The sequence below is a fragment of the Ooceraea biroi genome, chromosome 12 (assembly GCF_003672135.1).
Source record: "Ooceraea biroi isolate clonal line C1 chromosome 12, Obir_v5.4, whole genome shotgun sequence".
NCBI classification, from domain to species: Eukaryota; Metazoa; Arthropoda; class Insecta; order Hymenoptera; family Formicidae; genus Ooceraea; species Ooceraea biroi.
This window is the reverse complement of record NC_039517.1, coordinates 11,608,325-11,621,536: the sequence shown is the minus strand read 5'-3', so window position 1 is coordinate 11,621,536 and position 13,212 is coordinate 11,608,325. Positions and strand designations below refer to the sequence as shown.

Below are 13,212 nucleotides of genomic sequence, written 5' to 3'. Positions count from 1 at the left end.
GTATTATTGACAGCTATATTTTGAAAACCTTTGACACTTGTAAGAGATTTTTAAGTGATAACAATGATTTAATGGTGACGAGGGCAGACAAGGGCCAAGTGACAGTGATTATGAGTAGAATAAAATATAATAGACAGATGAATGAAATTCTTGGTGATAGAGCTACGTATTCGATAATCAACAAAGATCCTATTAAACGGCTAACGAACAAAGTTAATTCGTTAATAAAGTCATGGTGTGACCTACACATTATTGACGAGAGCACATATAGAAGTCTAAGATGCACCAATGCAAATGTCCCACGGTGCTATGGCTTACCAAAGATTCATAAACCAGGTCCCCCTCTACGGGCTATTGTTTCCACAGTAGGCAGTCCTTTATACTACATTGCGTCGTTTTTACACAAAATCCTTATTAATTCTATCCCAAAACCGAGATCACATGTTGGTGATAGCTGGCGATTTGTTAATATGATTAGTAACTTGACAATTGAACCAAGCGAATCCATGGTTTCCTTGGATGTAGTCTCTCTGTTCACAAATATACCGAAGGAACTAGTGATAAGAAGTATCGAAAAAAGATGAAGATGGATCTCTGAGAACACTAAGTTTAGTTTGACTCAGTTTCTCTATGCAATCGAGATGGTATTAGACTCCACGGTTTTCACTTTTGATGGTAAATTTTATAGTCAGGTGTTTGGCACGCCTATGGGGTCACCGTTATCACCGATTATTGCCGATATAGTAATGGAGGACTTAGAAACGTGTTGCTTGGAAGCCTTAGATTTTAACAGCAAAATTTATTATAGATATGTCGATGACATTTTGTTATTTTTGCCAACTGACAGGATTCAACAAGTTTTGCAAGTATTTAATAGTTACCACCCACGCTTGCAATTCATGATCGAAGTTGAAAAGAATAATTGCATTAGTTTTTTAGACACAATGTTAATTAGGGACAACGGGATTGTAGTCATGAATTGGTATCGGAAACCAACTTTCTCTGGCCGTTATTTAAACTTCTTTTCCAATCATCCTCTACAACATAAAATCGGGGTAATCACAAGCTTAATTGATAGAGCGATCTTACTTTCGCATGTGAAATTTCATAGCACGAACATTGAAACTGTAAAGGAGATTTTATTGAACAATTGTTATCCGTCGAAACTTGTTGATAAACACGTAAACAAAAGAATCAAAGCACTAAAACACACTAATATGAAGCTAAACAACATTAATGAGGATGGTGATAATAGAGCCAAATCTGTAGTGTTACCATTTGTAAATGGTCTTAGTGACATTCTCCACAGAGTTTTTAAAAGCTATAACATTAATGTAATACACACGATAAATAAGAGATTAGACTGTATCATAAAATCTGGCAAAGACGCGTTACCCGATAGTAACAAAACTGGTGTAGTTTACCGCTTGAAATGTAAGGATTGCGATGCCTGCTATGTGGGCCAAACAAAAAGGCACCTGGCTACGAGGGTCAAGGAACATAGAAGCGATATTTCGAAACGTGAAGGTAATTGGTCAGTTGTCAGCAGACACAGAGCTTCCTTGTTCCATGACTTTGACTGGTCAAAGGTAGACATTTTACACCAAGAACAACATTTACATAAACGCGAAGTGGCGGAAATGATTTTTATTAAAAGACATCACAATGCGATCAATCTACAGACGGACACTGATAACTTGCCGGGTGTTTATGATCCTATACTGAAAAATATTTAGAACTGTTTTGATTCGTCACCGAAAACATCATTCTTCAACTTGTCATCATCGAGTACGGACGTGATTCTTTGTCATTGTTCGATAGTTTATGCGATGTCTTTTTTTGGTTAGTATGTTATTCTGTTGTAATTTATCGAAGTGAATTTTTATTGTAATCATATTGTGTGCCTGTTTAAGTTATTAAATTGTAGTGTAATTTGCGTTGTTGATTGGTTATAGGAAGAAAACGACATTGTAATTAACTGTATATATTAACTTGAAACCTGAAGAGGGCCAGAAATTCTGGTCGAAACGTTGTTTTTCACTGAACAATAAAGTTGCCAGTGGTGTCGACATATCATAATTCTGTTACTACACATTATTATATTCTATATTTAGAACAAAATATATAGATATATATATATATATATTTTTTGTAATATAATGTAAGAATATATATATATATATATATATATATATGTATTTCTTTTCTGTTTCAGGCATGGACATCGACGATGATTTTACTAATTCTCCTATACCAGCATCGCAGCCGGTACCGCCATCACCACCGCTACAACCGGCCCCACTGCTACTACCGGCGGTGGTACCGGCTGCGATGATGGTACTACCACCGCCACCACCGCTGGAATTAATAAGAATACCAGCAACAGTGGCCCCGGCGACTCTGGCACCGGTGACAGCGGTCCCGGCGACAGCGGCTCCAGCCTCCCCGGCGACGACAGCACTGGTACCGGCAAAGGTTCTTCCTAGTAAGTATATTTATACCCCAAGCTATCTATTGAACTGACTTAGAAGATCAGACCAGCCGTTATTGAGATCTGATAATCGAAGCCTCTCGAAACGTCGCGTATAGATAATAATATAACTTATTTGTTTCAGAAAGATGGAAACGCGCTGGCCGCCATCCGTGGCGTGGCGGGCGTGGCGGGCGCAGTGGACGCGGCGGACGCGGGGGGCGCGGCGCGCATTACACTATAAACCACATTTATTACAATTAACAAGTAAGTATATTTATACCCCAAGCTATCCATTGAGCTAACTTATGCCCGGTTTCTTCACACCTCCCAATAGCTATCTTCCAGATAAACATACAAGAGAATAAAAAATTGTCTTAGTATTTAAATAATCTAAAGATTACAATAATTTCCTTAAACTTTAAATTACATAACACCTCGCTGGAATACATATATGTACAAATGTAGTTAAACTTATTCTGTGCTTAATTCTAATGTCACACACATACACACACATGCACGCATTCACAAGAGAAAGAAAGAGAACGAGGCAATGAACATAATGATTCGGTTTAGCAGCGCCAAGTATTTTGAAAAAAACACTTATTTGTATTAATAAATATATTTCTATGTATTAAAATATTTATTCGTATAAAAATATCTGCTTAATATTATTATGTCCTTTATTTTTTAATATCAAAGGCTAGTATTCATAGTCCGTTCTTATTTCCAGACGATCTGAAGTAATGTCTTAAGATGCTGATATGACTGTGTGATTGGTTTCAAATATCTTATGATTGTACTTAAGATTGTCTTAAATCAGAATCAACAATGAATATCGGCTAAAGAATAATAATAAAGTAATAGTGTTCGGGATTCGAACCACGGTCAAACCATTTTTGTAATTAGACTTCGATTAAAATTTCGTCGAGTCTTGCGTGGCAAATCGAGCACCAGATGTTTGTTGCGCGCTATCCGGATCTTACAATATTTGCGTCGTTCACGATCGCAAATTGACCTCGTACGGGCGCGAACCCCGACGATCTCGCTCGCACGGCTTAAATCATTACGTGCGATGGACAGAGACGAAAGAGATCGCTTGTTTGGTCGCGTATGCCTATTTTTCTCCACCGAAGGCGACAAACAAGAGACGTCGCTGTCGATCGCTCATCGAGAAAAAAGCCAGATAAGATTCAGCCTCGTTCGCTAACGAATCGTTTTCGCAGACAGTAATCATCTATTTCGCCCAAGTTCGGCCGCACTTTAAATCGTTCGAATTTCTCGAAATCGAGTTCGGAGTGCATCCGTGGAACAACGTCGCGTTATTCCACATTAGCAGATGCGCGCGTTCACAATCTACGCTCGATATCTTCGACGGAATATACATTCACGCAGATTCGCGTTCTCTCGAGATAATCCGTGACTGACTTTTTGTTCATTTTATTTGACTGTGTTACAATAAACTTGTTAAACGAACATTCCGCGGAATTAGTGAACTCCTGTCACACGCCCCAGTCCTTGCCGTGATCATTGAGTGGTCACTTTTCACGTCGCACGTTCTCTTCCGAACGGAATCAGCAGTCAGTGCCAGAATCCGAACACGAAAGTTGGATCTCGCACAAATAGATTTTCTGGTTTGCATAAATACCCATTGTAGTTGGCGCAATTTGTTCATATCATTAGTTTTGTAGAGTCCTTTTTTGAAATTATGTTTACTTCGACAAAAAAGTGATAGTCTATTTTAAAATATCTTTGTGCTTCCAATAAATTTCAATAGTAGTATCTTTAATATTTTAAAATATTGTCTTCAGACTTTTTGAGAAAATTCTCTTTAAATATTATATTATTAGAGTATTGTTTCACCAAAATGTATGAAATCTTCACATTGCACAAACTGCAGAGAAAATGTATTATCTCGAAAAGTAATTATTGTACAACTATTTAAAAAACTCAAGAGATAGTATCTTATCAATTACAAACAGAATATATGTATATATTGTCTTGAAAAATTATTGTGGTACAACTACTTTTAACAAATAAAAACTACGTGATACATACCTTTTTATTGTCATTCAAGGATCTTCCTCTTCCAACGCAAGTGGTAGTAGCTTTCATTTATCACTTGGATTTTAATTTTTTTGAATTCTAACAATGGAAGTTATAGAAAATGTAATAGAAAAAAATAACAGAGGTTACACTACAAAATGTAAACATTTTATTGAAATTAAATAATATTTAGTTAGTACAAAATACTTGGCGCTGCTAGACCAAGTATTATACGAAATCTCTCTTTCTCTCTACAACAAATGGCAAAGCTTTTTGCAAGTTGTTTAATTGTTTATAACTTTCGAACGTTTTAACTACAAACGAAACGAAAAGCACTACAAATTACAAAAGATTCTAAAGAAGACGCCGCAAGCGGTCGCAATATCTCAACAAATGGCAAAGTTAGCTATTTTTCATTTAAACAAATGTTAATAACTTTGGAGCGGTTCAACTACAAACGAAACGAAACAACTACGAACGATTCTGAAAAAGATAGCGAAAGCGGATTCGCGATATCTTAACAAATGGCAAAGTTAGTTATTTTTTATTTACACAAATATTAAACACTTTTGAAAGTTCAACTAGAAACGAAATAACTAGAAACGATTCTGAAAAAGACAGCGCAGGCGGATTCGCGATATCTTTATTAGGTTATATTAATTTAAGAGAAAACTAATTACTTAATTAAAATTCTTGTTATTAAAATGAGATTATTTCGATGAACCGCGCCCGATGATCTAATTTTTACCAGGTTTGTAATATGTGAAAATTGATACACAAATTGCTTATGTAATGAAAAATAATTGCATGATAAAATAAAATAATTAATTGTATGATGTAATGCCTGTTGAACTGAATGCGTGAATTTCTTATGGGGCATGTTATAATTTTAATAAGATGAATGTTTTTAACGATGATACAGGTAAAGTTAAACGAATAAAATTTATATATTAATTATTAGTAGCTCTACTTATAAAATTATACGTGTTTGGCATTTTGATATTGTTAATACTTTTGTAATAAAATTGAAAAATTCAACCGTTAGACAAATTGAAATAAGACCTCTATGTTTGTGTGTGTGTGTAACAATTTTTATATGGTTAAGTAACAATTTCTATGATATTAAATTAGGTAAAAGTCTTTCGATTTGAAAATTAAATTAAATGCACTGAGTTTCTTAATCATATACGACACTAAACATCATTAATTAGTTACACGTCCATAATGTTGTGTACATGTTTCATTTGTTTCTTCCAAGAATAAACTTCCCTCTCATATTAATTAACGTTTTTTTATGTATATTAAAGGGTTTGGTTTAATGTATAGAGGTTGTTAATTATATATGAGAGTAAACCTAATCACTAATTATATACACCAAGTACATAATGTTTTAATGACGATTGTTTCCTCGAAAGATATTTCTTCTTCTTATATTTATTATAGTGTTTTGTTTGATACATACATTTCGTTGATTTTATGCGAGATTAAATATCCGAAATAGATGTTTAATTTAATGTTATCGAGTTCTACAATTGTTTCCCGTACGAAATAATTTTATACTTTAATAATAGCTCTCCTCAGCTCTGATATCAGAAAGTAAATATGTGGTTACGTTTTAGTTTTAGTCAGTGTATATTATGTATAAGCTTTATATAGCAGTAGTCTGCTATATAAATCTCATTTTTGATTATGTAATCTATAGAGATAGAATCCATCGAGATACTTGCGGCTGCACATTTGAGCATATCGAACTTTTAGTTACTTTGTAAAGTTTATGGATACGCTAGCAGGAGCGTAGTACTCGACGTCGCCACCAGATGGCTACGCGGCGTACAGCGTACTCGTACGTAACATCTGCTACTGCACATATATAGGTAGCGAGCGCGAGAGCACCTTTGAGGACATGTATATATGTATTTATATTTATAGTGGAATAGCATGATCTTTGGTTGATGTTTCTCACTTCTATACCCGAGATATTGATCCTCAACTTTATATTTACACATTGTTTCTTTAGAGTTTAGGTTCGTACATTTCTCGATGGTACACTTCTCGCATTGTCTCGTTAGATTCGTACATTTTCTCAATATTAAATTTCTGGTACTGGGGACTGATTCTCGAAATCACACGCAAATTTGCGTGTACGATAATTTTCGCATGACTAATATTGCATACGTTATACTAAAGACGCTGATAGCTATTCTCGAATTGAAGTGAAAATTGTCATTCGAAAATGTCCGTATGCGATAGTCTCACAACGTTGCCAAGTGTAAAATATGAAGTTGTACCAATCAGAATTCTGCTATAACAGAATGAAAGTATAATAATGAAGGTATAAGGTAAAAACATAACCTTACAATTTATAAGTCTCAAAATTAGTTAAACACAGTACAGTTGAAATAACTAGGTAAGCAAACTGTTAATATTGGGAACATTAACAATAGATTCAATTAAAATTTTGCGATAGATCTAATGTATGTCCAAATTAAATTCGTATTTTGCTAGTCCCATATGTCTGTAAATATAATTCGACGGTAGATTGGTGACAAAAGCAAAATCCTACATATATTTTATTAAAACTTATTTAATTGATCATAACAGATTGTTGTTTCAATTATCAATCTATTAATACATGTGGAACAGGTAGAAAAGTTTGTTACACTTCTATAAATCAGGTAAATTTGTATAGCAGGTGCTTTAAAAACTCTATTTTGATAGATATTACAGAAATAAAAAATGAGTACCAAAAGAGTAGGATATATAACTGCAGAGCAAAAGGAAACACTTGTAGAATTTATGAAGCAAAATGAGAAATTAAGATCTGGTAAGTTTTCGGCATCATTTACGACAAAAGATGCACAAAAATTGTGGATGACGCTTGCTGAAGACTTATATAAGATACCTAATGGGGCAGTTAAAGATTGGAAACAGTGGAGGAAGGTAAAAAGAAAATATTTATAGCTTTAGAAGATATAACTGATCCTTTTACTGATTATTTAACTATATGTAATTAGTTTATAAATTATTTTAATAACAAATAAATGTTCTTATAACAGACTTGGCAAGATCTTTATGGAAAAACAAAGGCAAAACATAATCAAATTAATAAATATACAAAAGGAACAGGTGGTGGTCCTTCATTATCAAGTACAGAACAATTAACATCTATTGAACAACAGGTTTTGGAAACAATCAATACAACAGCAATTAGTCGCCATAGTAATATTGCAGAACCAGATGTTGCATTTATATGTACTTTCTCCTTTTATATTTACAATGTGATTTTCATTATATACAGAAATATTTAATTATATTTTGAAATTAATTATAATGTTATATGTAATAAATAACGTTTCTGAAGTTCAATAAGTTTTTTTAAACAAAGTAAACAAACGCTAGCAATTTAAGAGAACCGAATAGCACGTTTTTATTTATCATAATTATATATTATCTTTTAAAACAAAAGTTACTTATTTCCTTACTCTTATGTATTACAAAAATTAGTCTGTTATAAAATAAATTAGATGGAAAGTTTTCACCAAGTTATGTATATATTGTATTATTAATTTCTTTTAAACATAATTTTGTATATAGGAATTTGAAGATATACAATACTTGGACGAGAACGTATTACATCTGAACACAGAAACAATGAATGTGGAGACAATAGACATGGATACAAATAATGAAGCTATATCATGCGATACAGACATGGATACAAATAATAATGAAGCTATATTATGCGATACACAATTCTTTTGCAGAGAATGAAACAAGGTTAAAGAAAAAAAAGAATATAATAAGAACTACTGATAGAAGAAAAGAAAAAAATGAAACAGCTGAAAATATACTTACCAACAACACCAACCCACCACAAAGAAGAAGAACAGTAACAAGTCATAAATTACAAAAAATAGTGGAATATACTAATGACTTACAAGCAACACTATCCAAGTGCCACACGCCGATTTTGATAAGCTTTGAATATGTTGTTGTTTAGGTCAAAATATGAGACACGTATTTTTTTATACGGGCCCGTATCGCTATTAAGGGGGTGAAACACCCTCTTGAAAAAAATCGCTTTTATATTTCTTAGCGAATACCGTGGAAACAATAAAAAAATATAAAAAAAAGTTTCAAGTAAAAGTTTTTTGGCTTCTAATGTACTTCATAACAGTGCAATTAGATTTTTCGAAATCCCTTCCCCCCTCAATTTTTCAAAAATTTTTAAATTTATCTTTCAATAAAACTTAAAGCATATTTAATGTCAAATTCAACCATATATGATAAAGTCATATTCTGAAAACGCATTTTTCAAAAAAAAGCTAAAAGTACCTCTATATCGCTATATACGCGCCCCACCTGTATTTGCGTTTTTAATACGCTAGTTACTTTTGACGACAGCATTTTCGCAATCTCATAGAGATAACAATGAAGTCGGGAGATTACTTTTAATAAACAAAATAAGTTAGGTTCTCACTCTCTGCCGGACCCAGAAATGGTCAACGTGAAACTGGCAAGAAATTTTCACTTTTTTAAAAACTTTGTCAATATTTTTAAATTTATTTTTTAATTTAAAAATTTATAATAATTTATAATACATTTATAATAATTTATAATATGTTTATAATAAAAATTAAAAAAAAATTTTTTAATATTGAAAAAGTTTTTAAAAATGTGAAAATTTCTTGCCAGTTTCACGTTGACCATTTCTGGGTCCGGCAGAGAGTGGGAACCTAACTTATTTTGTTTATTAAAAGTAATCTCCCGACTTCATTGTTATCTCTGTGAGATTGCGAAAAAACTGTCGTCAAAAGTAACTAGCGTATTAAAAACGCAAATACAGGTGGGGCGCGTATATAGCGATATAGAGGTACTTTTAGCTTTTTTTTGAAAAATGCGTTTTCAGAATATGACTTTATCATATACGGTTGAATTTGACATTAAATATGCTTTAAGTTTTATTGAAAGATAAATTTAAAAATTTTTGAAAAATTGAGGGGGGAAGGGATTTCGAAAAATATGACATTTTCGAAAAATCTAATTGCACTGTTATGAAGTACATTAGAAGCCAAAAAACTTTTACTTGAAACTTTTTTTTATATTTTTTTATTGTTTCCACGGTATTCGCTAAGAAATATAAAAGCGATTTTTTTCAAGAGGGTGTTTCACCCCCTTAATAGCGATACGGGCCCGTATAAAAAAATACGTGTCTCATATTTTGACCTAAACAACAACATATTCAAAGCTTATCAAAATCGGCGTGTGGCACTTGGGTAGTGTTGCTTGTTAGTAGGATTAACAAGGACAGATCAGAAGATGAGGAAAAAATATTATAAAATAAAATTAAAATTATTGGAAAGAGGCATAATAGTAAAAGAAAGACTAGCAGAGGCAATCGAAAATATATCTAATATTTATACTACTATGAAACACACTAACTTTCAAAGACTTTTATTTTGTTTCTTATGCTTAATTATGTTTGTCTTTTATGTTTGTTTAAATTCTATGAAAACTATGATTCTCTCTTTGTGATAAGTAGATAGATATTATAAATGAGAAGAGTTCCTAATGTTTGTGTAATAAGTTACTTTATAAAAATATGTAAAATGGTATGTTTTATCACAACAAAATTACCTTTTTAAAAAAAGGTACAAAAAAGTGCCAAGTATACGCGCCTGATGTTCTTTCAAAAAAGGACTCTACAAAACTAATGATATCAACAAATTGCGCCAACTACAATGGGTATTAATGTAAACCAGAAAACCTATTACTTTATTATTACCCTTTGGCCGATATTCATTGTTGATTCTGATTTAAGACAATCTTAAGTACAATCATAAGATATTTGAAACCAATCACACAGTCGTATTAGCATCTTAAGACATTACTTCAGATCGTCTGGAAATAAGAATGGACTATGAATACTAGCCTTTGATATTAAAAAATAAAGGACATAATAATATTAAGCAGATATTTTTATACGAATAAATATTTTAATACATAGAAATATATTTATTAATACAAATAAGTGTTTTTTTCAAAATACTTGGCGCTGCTAAACCGAATCATTATGTTCATTGCCTCGTTCTCTTTCTTTCTCTTGTGAATGCGTGCATGTGTGTGTATGTGTGTGACATTAGAATTAAGCACAGAATAAGTTTAACTACATTTGTACATATATGTATTCCAGCGAGGTGTTATGTAATTTAGAGTTTAACGAAATTATTGTAATCTTTAGATTATTTTAATACTAAGACAATTTTTGATTCGGTTTAGCAGCGCCAAGTATTTTGAAAAAAACACTTATTTGTATTAATAAATATATTTCTATGTATTAAAATATTTATTCGTATAAAAATATCTGCTTAATATTATTATGTCCTTTATTTTTTAATATCAAAGGCTAGTATTCATAGTCCATTCTTATTTCCAGACGATCTGAAGTAATGTCTTAAGATGCTAATACGACTGTGTGATTGGTTTCAAATATCTTATGATTGTACTTAAGATTGTCTTAAATCAGAATCAACAATGAATATCGGCCAAAGGGTAATAATAAAGTAATAGGTTTTCTGGTTTACATTAATACCCATTGTAGTTGGCGCAATTTGTTGATATCATTAGTTTTGTAGAGTCCTTTTTTGAAAGAACATCAGACGCGTATACTTGGCGCTTTTTTGTACCTTTTTTTAAAAAGGTAATTTTGTTGTGATTTCACACATTTTGTAGTGTAAAGTATGTTATTCTTTTTTATAATATATGAGGAGATAAAAGCCATAGTCCTGTCAGTCAAGGTTTTTAAAAGTATTAACTTACATGTTTCCTATTCTAAAAGAGGCGTGTAACTTCGTGAAGTTCTTTTTTATCTAATAGTTGAGGCCGTCTTCGTCTTCGTCTTCGTTTTCGTCTTCGTCTTCATCTTCTTCGTCGTCTTCATCTTCTTCGTCGTCTTCGTCTTCGTCTTCTTCATCGTCTTCGTCTTCGACTTCGTCTTCGTCTTCGTCTTCGACTTCGTCTTCGTCTTCGTCTTCGTCTTCGTCTTCGTCTTCGTCGTCGACGTGGTGCAACGACGTCATCGTCGTCGTCGACGTGGTGTTGCAGCTTCAAGTGTTTCAGAACATTTTCTATCCCTTTTCTTTGAAGCATCTGAAGCATCAACTGGACCGCAGCCCGCGTCGTACATGCTCTCTTATCGCATCTTACATCTCTAGCGCACGCGAGAAAACCGATATTAGCTGCTGCCATCTAGTTCAAGAGAACGAACTGTACAAACGACGATAATGACGACGTTGCTTAAGTGAAATGTGCCAATTTCAGACTTTGCATCGCAATATCTCCGCTCGTAGGGCACGTAGGAGAAAAATGAAAACACTTTTATTACATAATTCGACCCCAAGCTATCCATTGAGCTTACTCTGAACTTGATCCGTTCAGCGGTTATTGAGATCTAATAATCTGAGTATCTGCGAAAGCGTCGCTTCGCGTAACAGTACACGGTCGGTCTCGCTGGGCATATACTTGGCGTGAGACACTACCGTGTCTCTTGATATTTTACAAAAACTGTGATTTTCAAAGGCTTTAATAAGTATTATTATTTCATAAGTATGTAGACTCCTAACATTTTAATGAGTTGATATTAACATTTAATTTTAATTTATATTTTGTACTTTTGTAACATAAAATGTTATATAAACTTTTTATTTATTTACAGTTACATTATTATATGTATATTTATATGTTACATTAGTATATGTATGTATTATGATTATATGCGTATTACTGTGGATATAAAGTATTAATAAAATAACATATTTTAATTAAAATATTCTTCATTATATTTAAGTTTATATTAAGTAAACATATTTCGAATTAACAATCTTTGAAGTCTCCTTCCTTGAACCAGTTCTGGATTAATACGGTATTGTCTTATATTTTCATTTTCATTTATATTTTCATTAATATTCAATCCAAAATCCACATAATTTGCTTCCTCTAAACGTGGTATTGGAACATTTTCTTCAATACACATATTATGCCATATTACACAAGCGTTAATTATGCGTGATGCTACATCTGGTTTATAATGCAACACTCTATATTTTAATAAACATCGGAAACGACTTTTTAATAAACCATTTGTTCTTTCTATGAGGGATCGAATTCGTCTGTGTGCTGTATTATATCGATCTTCAGGAGAGTTTGGTTCGGCGTTCATGACAGGTGTTAATAACCAAGGTCTCAAGGCATATCCAGAATCGCCTGTAACATGAAACAAGTAGTTAATATTAAATATATTTTATTTAATATCATATTTTTCTTAATGTTAATATGAAATGTGGTTTTTAATCTCCATACATTACGATAAATTATTTTTTTGTTAACATAATGGACGCAATTAGTTATTAATGATATTCGTTAATGTTAATGATATTTTTAGAAAAAGCATCAATTTCTGCACGCGCGTGCGCACACGCACACGCACATGCGCGCGCGCACATACACACACACACACACACACACACACACACACACACACAAAATAAGAGTAAACGTTACTTATAATGTTTACAAGAAAAGATATAGCACATTTCATATTTTATTTTATCGCATAGTTTGCTCCATTTATCTCAATAAAACAATTATGGCATCTAAATAGTGTTATCAATTTTTATTACATAAAAAAGTTTATACAT

General features: G+C 32.5%; 2 protein-coding genes across 5 annotated transcripts; both read left to right on the top strand.

Moving 5' to 3' along the window:
* The first annotated feature begins 641 nt into the window (after positions 1-641).
* Positions 642-1,736, top strand: LOC105282197. The gene has a single exon (XM_011343975.1). The coding sequence runs from the start codon at positions 642-644 to the stop codon at positions 1,734-1,736; it is 1,095 nt and encodes a 364-aa protein (XP_011342277.1).
* Positions 1,737-6,419: 4,683 nt separating this feature from the next.
* LOC105282194 lies at positions 6,420-8,490 on the top strand. Of its 4 annotated transcripts, none has more exons than XM_026974078.1 (3): positions 6,420-7,456; positions 7,573-7,768; positions 8,111-8,490. In XM_026974078.1, coding segments are annotated over exons 1-3 (402 nt in total). In that variant the 5' UTR covers positions 6,420-7,252; the 3' UTR covers positions 8,113-8,490. The 4 variants fall into 4 exon arrangements, with proteins under 4 accessions (XP_026829879.1, XP_011342274.1, XP_011342273.1 ...); XM_011343972.2 differs by lacking the exon at positions 8,111-8,490 and having other exon boundaries at positions 6,420-6,855; positions 7,235-7,456; positions 7,573-8,010; XM_011343971.2 differs by lacking the exon at positions 8,111-8,490 and having other exon boundaries at positions 6,420-6,923; positions 7,235-7,456; positions 7,573-8,010.
* The last annotated feature ends 4,722 nt before the right edge of the window (positions 8,491-13,212 follow it).

Coding starts and splice junctions, on each gene's coding strand:
- LOC105282197 (XM_011343975.1), top strand. CDS start 642: ATGGTATTAGACTCCACGGTTTTCACTTTTGATGGTAAATTTTATAGT.
- LOC105282194 (XM_011343972.2), top strand. CDS start 7,253: ATGAGTACCAAAAGAGTAGGATATATAACTGCAGAGCAAAAGGAAACA. Junction 7,457..7,572: donor ATTGGAAACAGTGGAGGAAG/GTAAAAAGAAAA, acceptor TTCTTATAACAG/ACTTGGCAAGATCTTTATGG.